Source organism: Crocuta crocuta, unplaced genomic scaffold (genome assembly GCF_008692635.1).
Source record: "Crocuta crocuta isolate KB4526 unplaced genomic scaffold, BGI_CrCroc_1.0 scaffold149, whole genome shotgun sequence".
Taxonomy (NCBI): Eukaryota; Metazoa; Chordata; class Mammalia; order Carnivora; family Hyaenidae; genus Crocuta; species Crocuta crocuta.
In genome coordinates this window covers 9,326,834-9,343,594 of record NW_027551561.1, presented here as the reverse complement: position 1 = coordinate 9,343,594, position 16,761 = coordinate 9,326,834, and the positions used below count along the sequence as shown (strand labels likewise).

Sequence of the window (16,761 nt, the reverse complement as noted above, 5' to 3'; positions counted from 1 at the left end):
CCAGGCTCTGAGCTGGTAGGCAGCACAGAGCCCGACGCGGGGCTCGAACCCACGAACCGCGAGATCATGACCTAAACGAAAGTCGGACGCTTAACCGACTAAGCCACCCAGGCATCCCTCATGGAGCCTACTTTAAAACAGCTTAAAAACTAGCTGGCTTAGTATAAGTAGGAATGATTGTGGGAGGTCTCGCTGGGCATGGCAGCCCAAAGCCCCCATCCCACCCTGTCTGGTCCTCAGTCTGACATGGCTTCCTCTGCCTCTTGCTCTAAGCAGCAGACCTGCCTGGACTGCAAGAAGAATTTCTGCATGAACTGTTCGAGCCAAGTGGGAAACGGGCCCCGCCTCTGCCTTCTCTGCCAACGGTTCCGGGCCACGGCCTTTCAGCGGGAGGAGCTCATGAAGATGAAGGTGAAGGACCTGAGGGACTATCTCAGCCTCCATGACATCTCCACCGAAATGTGCCGGGAGAAAGAGGAGCTGGTGCTCTTGGTGCTTGGCCAGCAGCCCGTGATCTCCCAGGAGGGCAGGACTCGTGCCCCCACCTTGTCCGCAGACTTCCCTGAGCAGCAGGCCTTCCTGACCCAGCCTCGCGCCAGCACGGTACCTCCTACCTCTCCTCGCCTCGCCTCTCCTCCCACACAAGCCACCTCTGTTCCCCCAGCCCAGGCTCAGGAAACCCAGCAGGTATGCACTGGGTCACAGCCCCTGCGTGTCCCGGCCTGTTGGGAGGCTCCTTGTGCTCTCCTACCTGCTGGGTGTGAGTGGCTATGAGGTTAAGTGTCTTGAGTGTGTGAGGCCCTTCTGCCTACTGATGCAGGCATGCTTTTTGGATATCAGACCCCTGTTTTGTTATTTTCAGAGATGATACTGCACGGTATCAGATATTTCTGTGGTTTTTATTTCTCAATACTTACATATCCCTCTTAGTCAGTTTTTAAAAATTCACTGTTCCAGAAATATCATGAGAAAACTTACCGATAATTCCAAATTTAGTTCTGTTCAGACTGCCCTTCTGGTTACCGTCGTTAACAGTCCTCCTGAGCCGGGTGGGGAGCTTGGTGCCTTAGTACCCATCACAAGGCATGTAGGAAAAGGCACATGGAGAGTGAAGGGAGAACAGAGGAACACTGTTACCAAGACACGGTTGCTGCTTCTCTCACCAGTCACCATTTGGGTCAGGTTGTGGTTGGCATACTGTGGAACGGGAAGTGGCTTTGGCCTCCTCCCGGGGGGCTTGGAAATGGTAGGCGAAGCGCATTGGCTGAGCTGTGAACTGGGCCTGGGGAGTACAGAACTGCCTGTGCCACCAGGAGGTGCCTGAGAGAGGGAAGGTAGATGTGCAGACCACCCAGTGGGCTACCCAGCGTGTCAGGAGGGGTGGCGTCCCAGAGATACACTGAAATGCCTTGGTGACCCTTTTATTTATCTGGCTTGGGCCGTAGCTGGGGCATTAGGACCATTAGGCATTAGGATCTGGTCTCCATATCCAGTCTGTCACGGACTCTTTGGTCACCTTGGGCAAGCTTTGAGCCTTCACCAGTGGAATGGGGTTAGTGATCCCAGACCACGTTTGCTCTTACCGGGATGTTGGAAGGACTGACTGGCGTGACAGGGGATCTGAAGAGCTGGGAGCCTCTTACAGCTGGCTTAGCACTAGTGTTAGGTCCCATGCAGCATGTGGCTGGCTGCTGCCTCTTGCTTGTGACCCCCTCCTTTGCCAGGACTGGGCCTCTGATTCAGCTCTGGCGGGCATTGAGGCATAAAGGCCAGAGCTTACTTCACCTGCAGTAAACTCGCTTAGCTCTCTTGGTGGCTTTAGTGTGCCCTCTGCCCAGCTGGAATTTAACTCTTCCTATGCTTTGGCTTTATCTCTTGGAAGGTTTTACCTGCCAGTATGACTTCCTCCCTTTGCTGGGTTGAGCACTCCTGTTTATGGGGAGCCTGGAAAGTAACTTGAGGAAATTATTTTTCCCTAAACAATCTTCGGGTGGGTGTTTCCATGAAAGGAGCAGGTTCTTAACTTTCTGCCGTTAACCAGAAATTCCAGACTGCACCTGCAGGTCACACCAAGTACCAGATCTCACTGGGTACTTCTCTTCTGGTACTTTGGGAGGACCTTTGTGTCAGCTCGCATCCCCTGTTCTGGAGAGGTCAGCAGCTTTCAAGCCAGGAAAACAGACATGGGGAAGTCAAGTAACTTGTGCAGGTTACCTACACCTAGGACGCAAATCTGCCCATAGCGTCTGCTTCAGCTTCTTTCCCTTCCCCTTAGTGACCTGGCCATAGTTACCGGGATAGATGTGGGTGGAATAAGCAAAATAGTGGATAGAAGCTGGTTATAGATTTTGATTTAGCCAATGGGCAAACTGAAAAGACAAGAAGAACATGCTTTGCAGTATAATTATCAGTTTCTCTTTCTAGGAAAAGACATACAGAAGCTATCTATCTACTTAGGAGGTTAGGCTCGGAAAGACTGATGGGTACCACACTCACGTAAAGCTAAGGGAAAACCAGATACTGTTTTGGATGCATCCCCATACATGTATGCTTTGTGTGTGATCTCATCACCACCTGGCATTTTTGGTGGCGGTGGTGATTTCTGCTTTTCACTTCCACTGCAGTTTTTGCCTCTTCCTAATTAGCTCTATGTTATGCATCGTAATCTGAGATGAGTGGTTGGGTCCATGGGTGACTGGTTTCCTGGGCTGTCCCTTTATTGTTCTGAAAGGGAAAAACCTTTGAGCTCAGACAGCTCTTTGCTCCTGGCTCATACCAGGGCTTTTGCCTGGAGGAAGCAGTAGGTGAAGAGCCTCTACTTAAGGGGTTTATGGTTTAAATGGTGATGGGGGGTGGGGGCAGGGTGCCTGGGTGGTTTAGTTGGTTAAGTGTCCATCTCTTGATTTTGGCTCAAGTCGTGATCTCAGTTTGTGAGATTGAGCCCCTTGTCAGGCTCTGCACTGACAGTGCAGGGCCTGCTTGGAATTCTGTCTTCCTCTCTCTCTGCCCCTTCCCCACTCATTCTCTCTCTGTCTCTGTCCCTCTCTCTCAAAATAAATACACATTAAAAAAATGGTGACAGGACTAGAAGGCTCACAGTTTTAACTACTCTTCAAACCTTTTGAGAAATTTGAATTCTAAACTCTTTAAGCATAGACATCTGTCTTTACAGTTTTAGGCTAATAGGTTCTTTGGTGCATTAAGGTCATTTTTGACCAGGTATCAAGATAGCTCTTGGTAATAGTGTGCACTGCTGCTGGAGCATGTTTCTAGAATGTGAGAGCAGTGACTGGACGGAAGAGAGGGAACAGAGCGGCGGGGGTCTAAAAATTCTCATCTGGGTCACATGAGGAAGCCAGGGAGAGAAGCATGGAGGCAGGAAGACATGTGAACAATTTGTGAGAAGATCATGGACATCGGTTCTAGGAGCAGAACCAAGGATGGTGGGTGGAAGTTACAGGGAGGGCCGTTTGGGACCAGCGTCAAGGAGAGGCTGGGGGGCCAGGTAAGAGCGCAGCCCCGCAGTGCTGTGGACCTGTGGCCTTGCCCTCGCTTGCACTGTCCAAGCTGAGACCACGTTGACGGTGAGTGACCACTAATGCCACCCTGGTGGTGAGCAGAATGAACGCATTGCTTGTTTTTTAGGAGTTGAAATCTATTTGTATTGCTTCTCCTCCTGACTCAGTATTAAAGAGCAGTCTTTTGTAATGCTGTTTGTTGTGAGACACCAGATTTCTCGGGGAGACGGGAGTGCATTGGTATACGCTATGAGCTGGGAAGAGGCCCATGCTGTGCAAGTCCCTGGGACGCCTCTGTGGATGTGATGGCACCTTTCTCTCCCCACAGGCCAATGGCCATGTGTCTCAGGACCAAGAAGAACCCGTCTACCCGGAGAGGTCAGCCAGAGCACCTGCTGAGGATGAGACCCAGGTGGGGCCTCTGCTCGGGTCTGTGCCTTTGCCTTTGCTCTTTCACTGGTGTTACGAGGCTGTGACTGGACCCTCTCCGCGGCGTGAAGAGTCAGTCTGTGACAATAGTCCTACAGTTCTGTTTTCAGGGGTAGAGCTTAGTATGAGCATTCCTGATAAACCTTGGAAGCTGTCAGTTGTTGAGTGAGGAGTTGCGAGGTCACAGGGGAGACCTGGGAGCCTCACGGCCCACTTGTTTCTAGTCTCTTGCCTTTTTCTAAGCCGCCGGAGGGCAGGCTCCTGGTATTGCTGCGCAGATCTTGTTCTTTTCTTCCGCTGCTAGCACACAGTAGCTATTGTCAGGGGAAGGAGGTCAGAAAATTAGGAGGCCTCAGCCACAGCGGGGCCAGTCCAGAGGGCACGGCCAGCAGGGCCACAAAGCTGTGGTCGAGGTCGCATACGGAGGAGTGCTGGCCAGGGAAGTCTGCCTCTTCCAGAGGGAAGCAGAACTCTCTCCAGGGGCGAGGGGAAAGGCCAGCACCATGCTTGGTGGTTTCTTGTGCTGCTGCCTTTAATCTTCACAGGAACCCTGTGCGGCAAAACTGCAATTTTTCCTTTACGGAGGGACAGACAGGCTGAGAGGTGAGCAACTTGCTCGATAGTATTTAGCATCAGTCAGTGGAGGAGTCAAAATTAGGGCCATGCGACTCAAACCAGTGCCCCTTCTACTATATCACACCGGTTGGTCAGCTTGGGGCCGGCCACGCCTGGGCCCAGAAACGTGGGTTGGGAAGAGACTGTGGGCTCTTTTGCAAAAGCAAAGCATCACCCCAGGTCCTCGTCCTGCCTCTGTTCCTACTCTTCTTGAGGTCGGGCCCAGAAGCACCGTCCGACGAGTGGCCTCGGGTCATTGGCGAGAGCTTGGTAGGTAAGAGCTGAGCCCCCCCCCAATCTCACCATTGCCATTACAGTCTGTCGACTCAGAGGATGGCTTTGTCCCGGGCCGGAGGGCCTCCCTGTCTGACCTGACCGACCTGGAGGACATCGAAGGTCTGACCGTGCGGCAGCTGAAGGAAATCCTGGCGCGCAACTTCGTCAACTACAAGGGCTGCTGTGAGAAGTGGGAGCTGATGGAGAGGGTGACGCGGCTGTACAAGGACCAGAAGGGACTCCAGCACCTGGGTGAGGGGCTGTCTGTGTGGCAGCTGCACATGGACCCGGACTGCTTGCTTGCTCTTACTCTAAAGCCTGATGGCCCCGACCTGACTAGATTTCCATGCTTTTAGCCACTGAAGGAGTCACCTTTCACGTTCGCACCGGGCAGTAATAGCTGCTGTTTGAAGTTGAGTGCCAGAACTGGGTTAGGCATTGTGTACATTTATTTAATCCTCAGGGCTGCCTGCGAAATAGGCATTATTGGCATTACTCTTTATTGTAGAGCCTGGATTTGAACTGAGGGCATCCTGGACTGTGTCCAGAACCCTTCCCACCCATTACATGTCTCCCTTCCCCCCACTCCCTGCCCCCACCCCACGCCATACACACTCTAGTACTCAGCAATACTGTTCTGAACAGTTGGGAGATGAGGAGGTGTGTCTGCACACGTGGTACAGGGGGAGTATATCTATTCTGCCTGACCGTGGGCTTTCCCTGCAATCATTTCCCAAAGCATTCTACATGGTGTCATTTTTAGGCAATGCCCAGTAAAATATCTAGGTCTGTGGTCAAATGCATTTGGGGAAAACTTTGTCTCCCTATCACCGATTGATGGTAGATGTCATAGGAAAGGCAGAGAAGTCCTGTGGAAGGAGTGTATTTAGCTGTTTTTAAGCTCCTCATTTGTTTTTTTTTTTAATGTTTTATCTTAGAGAGACAGCGTGAGGGAGGGAGGGTCAGAGAGAGAGGGAGACACAGAATCTGAAGCAGCCTCCAGGCTCTGAGATGTCAGCACAGAGCCTGATGTGGGGCTCAAACCCACGAACCGTGAGATCATGACCTGAGCTGAAGCCAGACGTTCAACCAGCTGGGCCACCCAGGTGTCCCTAAACTCCTCATTTCCTAAAATTTCACCCAGAGCCCTTGTTCTCCCCGCCTGATGTAGCTTCTGCAGTCCGCATTTTGAGTCCTTGCATGCTGTTGAAGGACTCAAATCAGTTGAAATCTGATTTCAGGCTCTTCTGTCCCACTAATTTGTCAGAGTTGGGGATGTCTGACTAGTCACCTGGTCAGACTCACTTTTCCCTCTGGGATTGTCCCCAGAATCTCCGTAGAGTTATGATGTCCTGAGGACTAGGACATGGCCGCATGGGAGAACTGCTCCTTGGCTGGAACAGACTGTTCCTTCCTTCTTGACATCAATGCTGCTTCACCAGTGATAGAAAAGGATGTTGTGCCTATGCAGGATCCTGCCTACTGGGCAGTGTCGTTCATGCACACCAGTGGAATGCATCCCTTTTCTAACACTGGACCAGACACACCAGTGGGAGCTGTGTGTGGGCCCCAAGCATGTGAGTGAGGAGAGCGGGCATCTGGCTGGGCTCTTGGCCAGCCTGGCTTCCCAGCAGGGAAGCAGTCAGAACATGAAGTGAGGACAGGCTGGCTGGAGACTTCATCACGCCATCACATATTCAGACATCTTTTTCTTTCCTTTGCAGTGTGTGGTGCTGAAGACCAGAATGGTATGTAGTTGCTTTGTCGGGGACCGTGCTTAGACTCTGGGCTCTTCTGGTTTTCCCCTCTGCTAACCCTGCTTCCTCTTAGCAGTCTAAGGATTCTGAGCATATTGGCATCTAGAGACCATGGGGGAAGCAGAGAACCAGGGCTTCTCAGCATCTTTAAAAATTTTCTTTCTCGCCTCCCTGGGAAACCTGGGGAAGGTGAAGAGTGGCAGCACCCCCAGGGCAGACTGATTTGCATGTCCCCTGGTCGCCAGCCAGCGCTGGGGAGCCAGCATTTGTAAAATATTTACCAAAACGAGTGGTGGCATGAGTCACATTCGCTTCATTTTTCATACTCCTGCTGCCAAGGCCCTCCTTCCCCTGCAGATTTTACTCCGTTCTGGTTGAGTGGGGAGGGTCTCTGTGTGTCCCCTCAGAGAAATCGCTTGAGAGGTTTAACTGCTTCTGGTACCAACCAAAATGAGAGGGAGGTGACCTGAGCCTTGTTCAAAGGGGGCTGTGTGGTGGCCGGAGCTGCTCTCGGGATGGAGCAGGAAAGGTGACACAGTGGTGCTCCCTGCCCTGCTGCCACACCCCACCTGTGTGGTAAAGACCACCGCTGGGCCTGCGGTACCCCAGGAAGCACTACAGGAATCCTGCTTGGCCTGGGCTCCGTTCTAAAATACCTTCATTCTAAAATAGAGTCTACCTTTTGAAACCCTCAAGGCTGTGTGGTTGTGAGCTGTGCCAAGAGAGAATGTTCTCATACTGTTGGGGCCTACAAGCCATTTTAAAGCTTTTAGAAGACTCTCCAAATTTGTTTTTTTAGTAAAGTGGCCTTTTGCCCAGATAAATCCTCAGTGAGTTCTCACCCTCCCAGGCCCTTGAGGGTTCTAGACGTATCCCCTCTCCTGATATCAAGATCAGGCTAATCCACATGCTGTCTTCCTTTTTTCTGGTTCCCTGGGAGAATACTGGCAACAGAATGGATGGGTTTATTGTTGTTCCTAAGAAGAGCAATCAATATGGCATCCTATAATTCCCTCTAGCTCATTTTACTTGTCTAGTTCAGTCCTTTCCAAGTCCCTGGTAGGGCCAACAACTGCTCAGAGGGGCCAGAAGTCTTCACTCCCCTGCACAGCTAGCCCACTTCCAGCGTCACTTGATTTTTTTAACAGTCCGGGAAACAGGAGAGAGTGCAGAGCAGCAGTGGAATGGGACAGGTGACTGGCACATGGCCAGCTCCCTGCTCATGGCTGCCTGGCTCAGGCTCCCATGTAAAACACGCGGCGGGTGGCTGGGGTTTTGGACATGGATTTTCTGCTTGCACTGAACTGGGATCCTGGCCACGCCCACTGCACCTCATAGCTGGCACGAACCAGCTAGCTGTCACTAACTCTGTGCATGGAGTAATTGCTATGAATTCCATAGTCCCTGTCCTCAGGCCACTTGCCCAGAAGGCCTGCCTGCCTGGATTCCAGTTCTGGCTCCTCTATTTAGCAGTTGTGTGTCCTTGGGCAAGCTGCTTAACTCCTTGGCCTCAGGTGCCTTATCTATAAAATGAGTAATAAGAGTACCTACTTCACAGTTTTTATGAGGATTCAGAGTGAAAATATGCAAAGCTCTTAGGACCCTGGCTGGCACAGAATTCTGCAAACGTGAGCTGTTAGCACTCCTCTGGGCGATGTTCATTTATCAGACATTTAGAGAACACCTACCACATGACTGGCATGGTAGGGATTCAAAGAGAAATACTGACCTCAGAGCACACAACACATACTAAATATAGAACTGCCGAAATTGATGGAATTTCTTGAATTAAGGAGCTCCTAGTGTGGTGGGGGAGATAAACACTGTAATCCAATGTGAGAAGCAGGTGTGGGGGGAGAGGGCCAGAAGAGGGAGCTGTGATCTCTGCTGGGCTCTTCCACCCAGAAGTCCCTTCCGAGGAGGAAGCCCTAGGGAAGGCTGTGGGATAGCACAGGGGGCCCCCGTGAGCCTTGGCTGTATCAGACTGGGGCTATATTTACAGATAAGCCCTGCCATCCTTAACGAGCTGTTCACTACAGTTCCATTTCGATCTAAACTTTTTGGAACCAGTTTTGTCATCTTTTTAGCATGTTCTGCCTCCAGGGATAATGAGTCCCCAAGTGCCACTTACTCACCGTATTACATCCTCTACTGTCTGAAAATTCTTTTAAGCTTTGAGGACTTGGCCTTATTTAGTTCTCCTGTGCTGGGTTGTGTTTGATCTCCCAAGTACTGTATTCTTCAGATCTGTAGCCTGCCCTGCAGAGGCGCAGATTAAGCACACAGCTGGGATCGAGGACTGGGGGTGGGGGAATGTCTGCTGGGAACTCTAGGCAAGGGCAGTGTGTGGACCGGGGCATTTGTTCACAGGGCACCTGTTCTCTTCCATACTCACTGTCTCTCCTCCCCTCTGGCCCCTTCCTGCCTGGTGTTTGTACAGGGGGAGCGGCGCCGCCCAGCGTGGAGGAGAACCTGTGTAGGATCTGCATGGACTCACCCATCGACTGTGTCCTGCTGGAGTGCGGCCACATGGTGACCTGCACCAAGTGCGGCAAGCGCATGAATGAGTGTCCCATCTGCCGGCAGTACGTGATCCGAGCTGTGCACGTCTTCCGATCATGAGGCCTTGCACCGGCATCTTCAGTGCCTTATGGGGACATAGCTTGAGGTGTCTGGGCTCCAGACTGGGCAGCTCGCAGAGGGGCAGGCTGACAAGAAAATCTGCAGTGTTCCTAAGACCGGGGCACGCAAAGATGCTGTAACCTCTGGACATGCCTGTCCTGCCATGGAGCCGTGCCTCTTGGCTGGCAGAGCCAGAGGCCAGCGGGAACGGGAACAGATAGCACGGGCAAGTCCCTGTTTTGGTGATCCTGGGGTAATGATGGGAACTGATGAAGAGAGGACTTGCCAGAGCTTGGACCGCATCTTCCTCCCTTCCTCCAAAAGCCTAACAGTTTCCCCCTTCTGTACCCCACCCGTCCTCCTGAGCTGCCTGCCTCTGGGCTTCACCAGTCAGAAGCCCTGGTAGAAACGGTTCTCTTCCTCCCCAGCACCTTTGGATTTATTTCTGCTCTGGCTTTCTGTGCTTTAACCTACCTTTGCTAAAGTCTCTTGCTACATTGCCTAAAATCCATTTGATTCTTCAGACCAAAAAGATGTTAGCTTACCAGACCGATAAGTGATGCTTCTTAGGGCTGAATTTGGACCAGTAAACTTAGCTCTGGTGAGAAACAAAACACAAATGCTACTGAAAAATTTCAAAGTCAGGAAGAGTTGCTTCCTTAGGTGCTGCGATTAGAAGTGATGAATCTCCTGACCTAAGCTTAGGAGCCAGCAAAGCACCTGGCTCCCAAACTGCTGGGACATGTGAGTCTGTTTCTGTGAGATGGCACACATAGCCTCTCCGCTTCTCTAGGGCCCGCGTGCCGTCCTGCGTGTCAGTTTGAGAAAAGGGAAAGTGTTGGGTAGAAGCAGTGGCCTTCTGCTTAACGTTGACTTCTCCAACAGACAGGAATAGTAAACCACTTTCCCCTGAGAATGAAGTCCCACTCTTTTCCACAGTCTGACTGAAGACAGAGAGCCTTGCTGTCCTCTGGCCAGACTTCTCACAAAGCTCCTGGAGACACCTGAATACCTAAGGGGTGTCTGAAGGTACCGAATGAGACTGGAGTCAGCTGTTGAGCAGACAGCTGCAAGTCTTAATTCCCCAGGCTGGTGGGGACTCTCCACTCCCATTTCCTTTCTCAGAATAGTGACTCGAGGGCAAATCAGGAAGTAGCATTCTCGAGGTCCGTTAGGAAAGACCATACATTGAGCTAGATTCTCGAGTCCTCTTAGGGTTGTTCTACCACTGGAAGAGCCAAAGGGCTTAGGTTTGCTGGAGAAACTTAGTCAACAACACACGCATGCTATCAGAACAGCTGTGTGTGCTGCTGTCAGCAATGGATGAATTGCACAAACCCTAGACACCTAAGGGCCTTGGCAGACCACTGCCCCACCCTACTGCCCTGCTGTGCAGTCCAGTTCTCTCAGACTGGAGGCTGTCATGACTTTGGAAGACCGTGGGAAACCTCCAACGTGACCTGTTTATCGGTACAGATATGCTTAGGCTTTCCCCCATCATCAACCACTATTCCCCTTCAGAGGAGTGAAATGATTGCATAAAGTAGTTCTCAGTTGAACACTGGGCTGCTAACCTTGACATTACACCAAGGCCTGGATGATTGGATTCTGGGACTCAGCTTTTGTAGGAATTGGGGGAATCAAGAGGTCTGTGCAGAGGACCTTTGACCTTTCTGCTGGACGGTAAATACTACAGTTTACAATGCCTACCAGTTTAGCAGAGAATCCTGCCACTTCTCGATTCCACTGTGAAACAGGTCTATATTTATGCAACTCAGTTAAGATCTAGCAATAACTTCAGGGCAGATGCTGGCTCTCTCCCTAAAACTTGCTTTCACTGCTGAGGCCTTCCCTTTCCCTACCTCCCACAGTCCCTCCTAGGCAGAAGTTACAAATAATATTCTGAAGGCTAGTAACCTCAGTAAGAATTCTAGCTGATATCATTTGCTCATTCTGGAGAAAGAACTTGGCTTGAAGTCTTTTGATCTATTTTGATGAAGGTTTTCATTCAGGAAAAATGGTGTCAAACAGCCCTGATTTGTTGTCATCGTCCATCAGTATTCTACCAAATAAAGGCGGGAATTCAAGATCCCATTTCAGTTACTATGTAACCTAGGTAGAAAACCTGATTATTAATCCCTCAGTCACCCCCCCCCCCCATCTCTCCAGCCCCTCATGGATCCTTGGGTCTTAATTATCATGAAAACATCTAATTCTAATTCTTCCAATTATTCCCTGGCTTTTTGCTGTGATTGTTCTGAGATTTCATTTGAGACTTGTTTTAAGACTCGGGAGAGCTGACTGGTTCATAATATATTGGAATAGTTGGATCCAAGCTAGTAAGAATAAGCTGTACAGGAATTCACGCACAATATATATTGTATAAATTGGTTGAAATCTTGGGAATGTGAATGTGTTACTTCAAGTGGCTTATATTAAGAGTCTTCAGAATTACTTGGGTGTTAAAGCAAACCCAAATGTGTATTTTTTGTTACAGAGCTCTGCTTTATAATTTTGTAATAAAATTTCACTATAGAAGCCTGTCTGATCTGGTGGGAGAACACCAGAGGTCTGATGGTTAACATGAAAGGGTTGATACACCACAGGCTAATCGTAGGCTGTGTGCACACAGGCATCCTCTTGAGAGATTGCAGTCTTTGTGGAGATGCTTGGGCCATTGTGGCCTTGTTGATATTCCTGTTCAACAGATGAGGCATCTGAAGTTTGGTGCTGTTCTGACTGGTCCAAGGTCTCACAACTAGTATGTGGGAGAAGCCGTGGAATAGCCTACAAGAGGTTGGGAGCTGCGGAGCAAAAAGACCAGCCTTAAGACAGAGTAACAAACACCAACTGAGTTCAGACACTGACCCTGATCTTGTAGAGATGGGCCTTAAAGATGTGGGTAGAAAGGAGTCTGGGGATGGCCAGTGTGCCCAGTCAAGACTTCAGGTGAGCCTGGGAGACAGATGGTAGTTTTTGGCTATAGCTATAGTAGTTGTATGGCTCTGAGGTCACCCAGTCTCGTGGGCAGATGGCTCTGTGCACAAAGGCCTGTGTGGGGAGACTAGATCACGTACAGATCTGCCCTGGGACTTAAGAAGAGGCAGGGGTCTTGCCCAGCAGGTGTAAATTAAAGGCTGGAGGCTGAGCTGCAGCACTGTCCTGATTCTCGGAAGCTGACCTGTTGAGCACCCCAGTGAGCACCCAGGACAGCCTCGTGTCAGCTGCCAACAAGCAGCATGGAAACAAAGGCTCAAAGGAGGGCAGCCTCCAGCACTGTGCTGGGGAGGTGCAAGAGGGCGTTGCCAGGCTCTGGGGAAATACAACGTTGTACAGACAATATCTCAGCAGCAGAGAAAAATATGCATGAGAGAGACTAGAAGGAAACAGACACAGCACTGTGAACAGTGAACTGAAGAGAACACCCAGCAAGACCAGGAAGGGCAAAAAAGGGCCAAGCTCATTACTAAGATGATCCCCTGTGGCTGGCAAGGCTCCTCTGCCACGAGGGCACACCTGGAGTGTAAGTGACCGGTAAGGGCAGGCAGGTCCGGGTCTAGGTCAGCCGGGCCAAAAGGCAGTGACCGTGTCCTTTGGCAGAATCCCAAGGGGCATGCTTTTTTCTGCTGCCCTGTCTGGCTGCTTGGCCCGAGGAGGCTGGAGAGGGGGGTGGAGATTTATGTAGGTCAGTGCTCAAAGGAGCAGAAGCTTTTGTCTCCACAAAGGAAGAATAGAGAGAGTCTTCTCAATACTGATGCGAGACTGAATGGTGCCTATTCAGAAATACCAGTGTGCTGGACTAGAGTCAGGGCGGTACCAACCCTCCTGCCCCTTCCTCCCAGCACACTTGAACCAGCAGGTAGACACCCAGATCAGGCTAGAGCTGGCCTCCAGGCCCACTGGCATGCAGCCTCCTGGCAGAATATAACTTTAGTTGAGCACACTGGAGGGAGTCTGTGGGAGGCAGTGGTCCTCAATCTTACAGGCTCAGACACTCTGGCATGTTCCAGAGGTTGAGTCTCATGAACTTAACTCAGAGATGGACAAACAAGCCTGGCAACCTGTTGATAGTAAGGAAAAAAGAGAACAGACTCTCTGGAAAGTCTATGGCACTGAAAACACAGAAACTGGTCTATGAGATGGCAGCCTGGTGAACCCATATTAGCCCTGGGCACGAGCTGCACTAAGCAAGCCCAGAGCTGCAGGAGTGGTCTGACGGGAGCCTAGAGTCAGGGGCTGGGGTGTCCTCTCTCAGGCAGGGTGGGACCACGCGGGCATGGTCCCCGCTCCAGACAGCTGCATGCTGGGTGCTGTGCTGAGTGTGTCACATAGGTTATCTTGGGTCCACTTACTCTTCGCAGCAGCCTGAGGACAGAGGGACAGTTCCCCGCATTCCTCTGGGAGAAGCCGCGGCTCAGATGTTACGGCCGCTGGGTCTCTAGGCTCAGATCTGAACCAGGTCCATCCCTGCACTGTCCAATGTGGTAGTTACTAGCCACATGGGACCATTTAGAGTTGAACTAAAGTTTTTATTTTACTTCCTCAGTTGTTTTAGTCACATTCCAAGTGTTGAATAGCTAAGTGTGCCTGATTTGGGCCAGTGAAGGTTTACAGGGTATTTCCATTGCCAGAGAAAGTTCTACTGAACAGCACTCATCTACACTAAATTGTTTTCCTTTTATTCAAAGAAACCAGCCCTGATGGCACAGGAGCCTTTCTTGGCAAGGACGCTGGGTAGGTTTTGTCCTCAGGTTGGTTTCTGACCTTCAAAACTGGTCTTGCTTCGGGATTTGGGGGAGGCAGATCCTCCTGGAGCCGTGTTCCCCAGAGGAATAGCTCACACAACCTCGCTTCTGTAGAAAAGGCCCCGTTTTCCTACCTGATCCTGGTTCCCTCCCTTCAAACCGGACCCACACCCTGGAAGAGGAGAACACAGAGAATTAAGTCATAAAATTCATTTTGTTTTCTTTCAAATAAGGATTCATTCCTGGCAAAAAGGGCCAAGTTGAATACAAGTTTTGCCAAATAATAAGAAGCGTTTCTGAAGGCGATTTTTAAATAGAACTTTAAAATGAGCCTGCAAGTAAAAGGGGCAGGTGGCTTTGTGGGCAGCCTTCAACAGCCCAACGTTTGCTCCACTCCTTAATCGCTAGGGAAGTTACAGGGGCTAGTGGGGGAAGGCCAGGGATAACCGCAAGATATTTTATTTATAGGGGGGAAAAAAAAGGCTTTTAAAAGAAAACAGAAGGACAACCAAACCAGCACCCAGATCTGAAAGATCTATGTAAACCAGCAGGAGGAAGTGATTCCCCTGGGGGGTGCCATCCTGGTCAGGAAGAGACCAAGCACGGCTGGCGGGTTCTGGAAGACACACTGCTTGGAGAAGAAATGCCACCTGCCTCCCCTGGTTCTTGCAGCCGCCCGCCTGCCCAGCAAGAACACAGCCCTGTGGCGTGGCAGGGAAGAGTGCAGCCAAGGGAGAGGGAGGGCTGCAGTCCTAGCAGGGAGCTACCAGCCTCCGTTTCCGGATACACGCCCAGATCCACTCAGGGGAGACCTGCTGAGCCTCAGGGTTCTTGTCCCTGCTCCCCAGCACATGTGTGGCCGAGGCCATGTCAAATTCCTGCACCAGGTCCCCATCGAATGCCACAAAGTAGCGTCTGAGACGGCTGAAGTCTGGAGTGGAGGGTGGCAGGTAAAGCCGTACCCCAGTGAAGATGTCCAGCAGCACCTGCAAACGCATAGGGGTCAGTACGGTCAGCAGTGGGGCAGATGAGTCTCCACCCAGATGAGCACAGGCCCGACTAGCGGTCAGGACACCAGCACGAAGAGTTTACCGAGCAGGCATTGAAACCCATGTCCTCCAGCCACTCTAGAGGACGCATCCCCCTCCCGCCCTGCCTAGAGGAAAATGAGGAAGACACAACAGGTCCCCATGCAAGGACCTGGAGAAGGGATAAAGACATGTGTCCAAGAACTGTCCATCGGGCGGGACAGTGGCTCTCAGACTCAGTGATGCCAGCTGATCGAGCAGGCCACTGTGCCCAACTAGCTAGGGTGGGGTGTCAGGAGCCCTCCTTTGCCACGGATGGATTTAAGGGCTTCATGTAGGGTAAAGATGGGAAGAGCTCTACGTGTCTGCTGGTGACAGGGTTTGGGGTCTGACTTGCCAAACTTCAGTGGCTGCTTTGGCTAGTGGGACGAACTGTGTGACTCCATCACATGGTACAGAGATCAAACATTTACTTCTCCATGTCCCCTCTGGGCCAGCAGCTCCCCCTGGGATGAGCCTACTCACTGGCCTCGGTAGATGCTCAACAGCGGTTATCAAACCCAAGACTGAGAAGGGGCTACAAAAGGCAAAAGGCTCTCTGGGGGACAAACCAAGCCAGCGCCCTCTCCCTGCTTCTTGTGGGCTCAGTCTGCTCTAGCCCCGAGCACAGACTCACACTGCTGCACTCCACCCAGACTGGGCTTCCTCCCCTTTCTTTAATGTAAACTGTGACTTGGGACCGGCAGCGGCAGCCCAGTGGGTCCCTGCAGCCTCTCAGCGAGGCCCGGCTGTTCTATCTCCTGCCTGCGGGCACGGCTCTCCTTCCTCTCTGCTTGCTGGCCGGCTGCCTCTGCAAGGTAACGAGAGGGCACAGGGTGGAGCAGCAACATTGGCGGCTGAAGTGGGGCGGGGAGGGTGGGTTGTCTGGCCATCAGTCCCCCAAATATCTTGGCTCATCTCAGTGTTCAAGTGCAGAGTTGGGAACACAAAGCCCTGGGCCAAGCCGGCCACTGGTACACCGCTGTTCATCCCCTCACCTTTGCACGGCACGGGGGCTCGTCCGGAGCCTTCCGCTTCTCTCCCACTCTCATGGGGGGAGGCTTCGCTGTCGGCTTGCTGCCTGTGGGAGAGCTCGTATAAGAACTAGGCAGTGGGGAGGCGAGTGGACAATGACCACGGAGGCCAGGGCAGCACACAGAAGGGCCAGGCCCTGGCTCTGCTAGGAGCATAGGTGGGACCGGAGGGGAGGCTTGAGCTCAGAGAGGGCTTAGCCACAGGTCAGTTGGGCTCTCCTGGGGTCCTGTCAGGTTTACTGAGCAGATGGAGGGGGCCCAGTAGAATGGCTTCTGGCCCGTGGCTGGACACACCAGAGGAACACAGTCAATGTCTGCTGCAGTGGAGGCAGAGAATCGCATGACCTCAGAGCTGGAATGTCAGACTGGGTCCCTGTCCTTTGCTCTCTGCCTTCAGACCACACTTGTCATTACCCCAGCCCCTCCCTTCTCACCGCCTCGGCTGGAGGGGCTGCTCCGCCTCCCTCCTGCCTTCTTGGCACTGGTGGAGGGCTGCTTCGGGGCGGCCCTGGAGGCCTCACGAGACGCAGCAGGCCCCGGGGTACCCTCATTCTCTCCACTGCTGCCCCCAGTAGTGGAGCTCCCCTCGTCTCCGGTCGCCACAATGAAGTCTGCCCTCTCCTTGGACAGCTGGTACAGTTCCTGAGGAGGGGACGGAGAATATCAGGTGTGATCCTTCCCAGCCACTGGCCTCTGAG

The 16,761-nt window shown here is 51.9% G+C and overlaps 2 protein-coding genes across 8 annotated transcripts in view; one reads left to right on the top strand and one right to left on the bottom strand.

Annotated features, from left to right (window-relative positions):
- RFFL (ring finger and FYVE like domain containing E3 ubiquitin protein ligase) overlaps nucleotides 1–11,623 on the top strand; it is a 58,946-nt gene extending 47,323 nt beyond the window's left edge. For 5 of the 6 annotated variants that reach the window (XM_077749897.1, XM_077749901.1, XM_077749896.1 and 2 more), the window contains exons 3-7: nucleotides 277–687; nucleotides 3,847–3,930; nucleotides 4,880–5,090; nucleotides 6,563–6,586; nucleotides 9,036–11,623. In XM_077749897.1, the coding sequence (XP_077606023.1) occupies nucleotides 277–687; nucleotides 3,847–3,930; nucleotides 4,880–5,090; nucleotides 6,563–6,586; nucleotides 9,036–9,217 (912 nt within the window). In that variant the 3' untranslated portion in view covers nucleotides 9,218–11,623. The remainder of the gene's footprint in view (nucleotides 1–276; nucleotides 688–3,846; nucleotides 3,931–4,879; nucleotides 5,091–6,562; nucleotides 6,587–9,035) is intronic. The other variant, XM_077749902.1, reaches the window with a different exon arrangement.
- Nucleotides 11,624–14,157: 2,534 nt separating this feature from the next.
- Nucleotides 14,158–16,761, bottom strand: part of LIG3 (DNA ligase 3) — a 20,761-nt gene continuing 18,157 nt past the window's right edge. Inside the window, exons 18-20 of one of the 2 annotated variants that reach the window (XM_077749889.1) lie at nucleotides 16,498–16,705; nucleotides 16,028–16,110; nucleotides 14,158–14,948 (exon numbers count right to left, since the gene is read on the bottom strand). In XM_077749889.1, the coding sequence (XP_077606015.1) occupies nucleotides 14,715–14,948; nucleotides 16,028–16,110; nucleotides 16,498–16,705 (525 nt within the window). In that variant the 3' untranslated portion in view covers nucleotides 14,158–14,714. Of the gene's footprint in view, nucleotides 14,949–15,496; nucleotides 15,841–16,027; nucleotides 16,111–16,497; nucleotides 16,706–16,761 lie in introns of those variants that run through there. The other variant, XM_077749890.1, reaches the window with a different exon arrangement.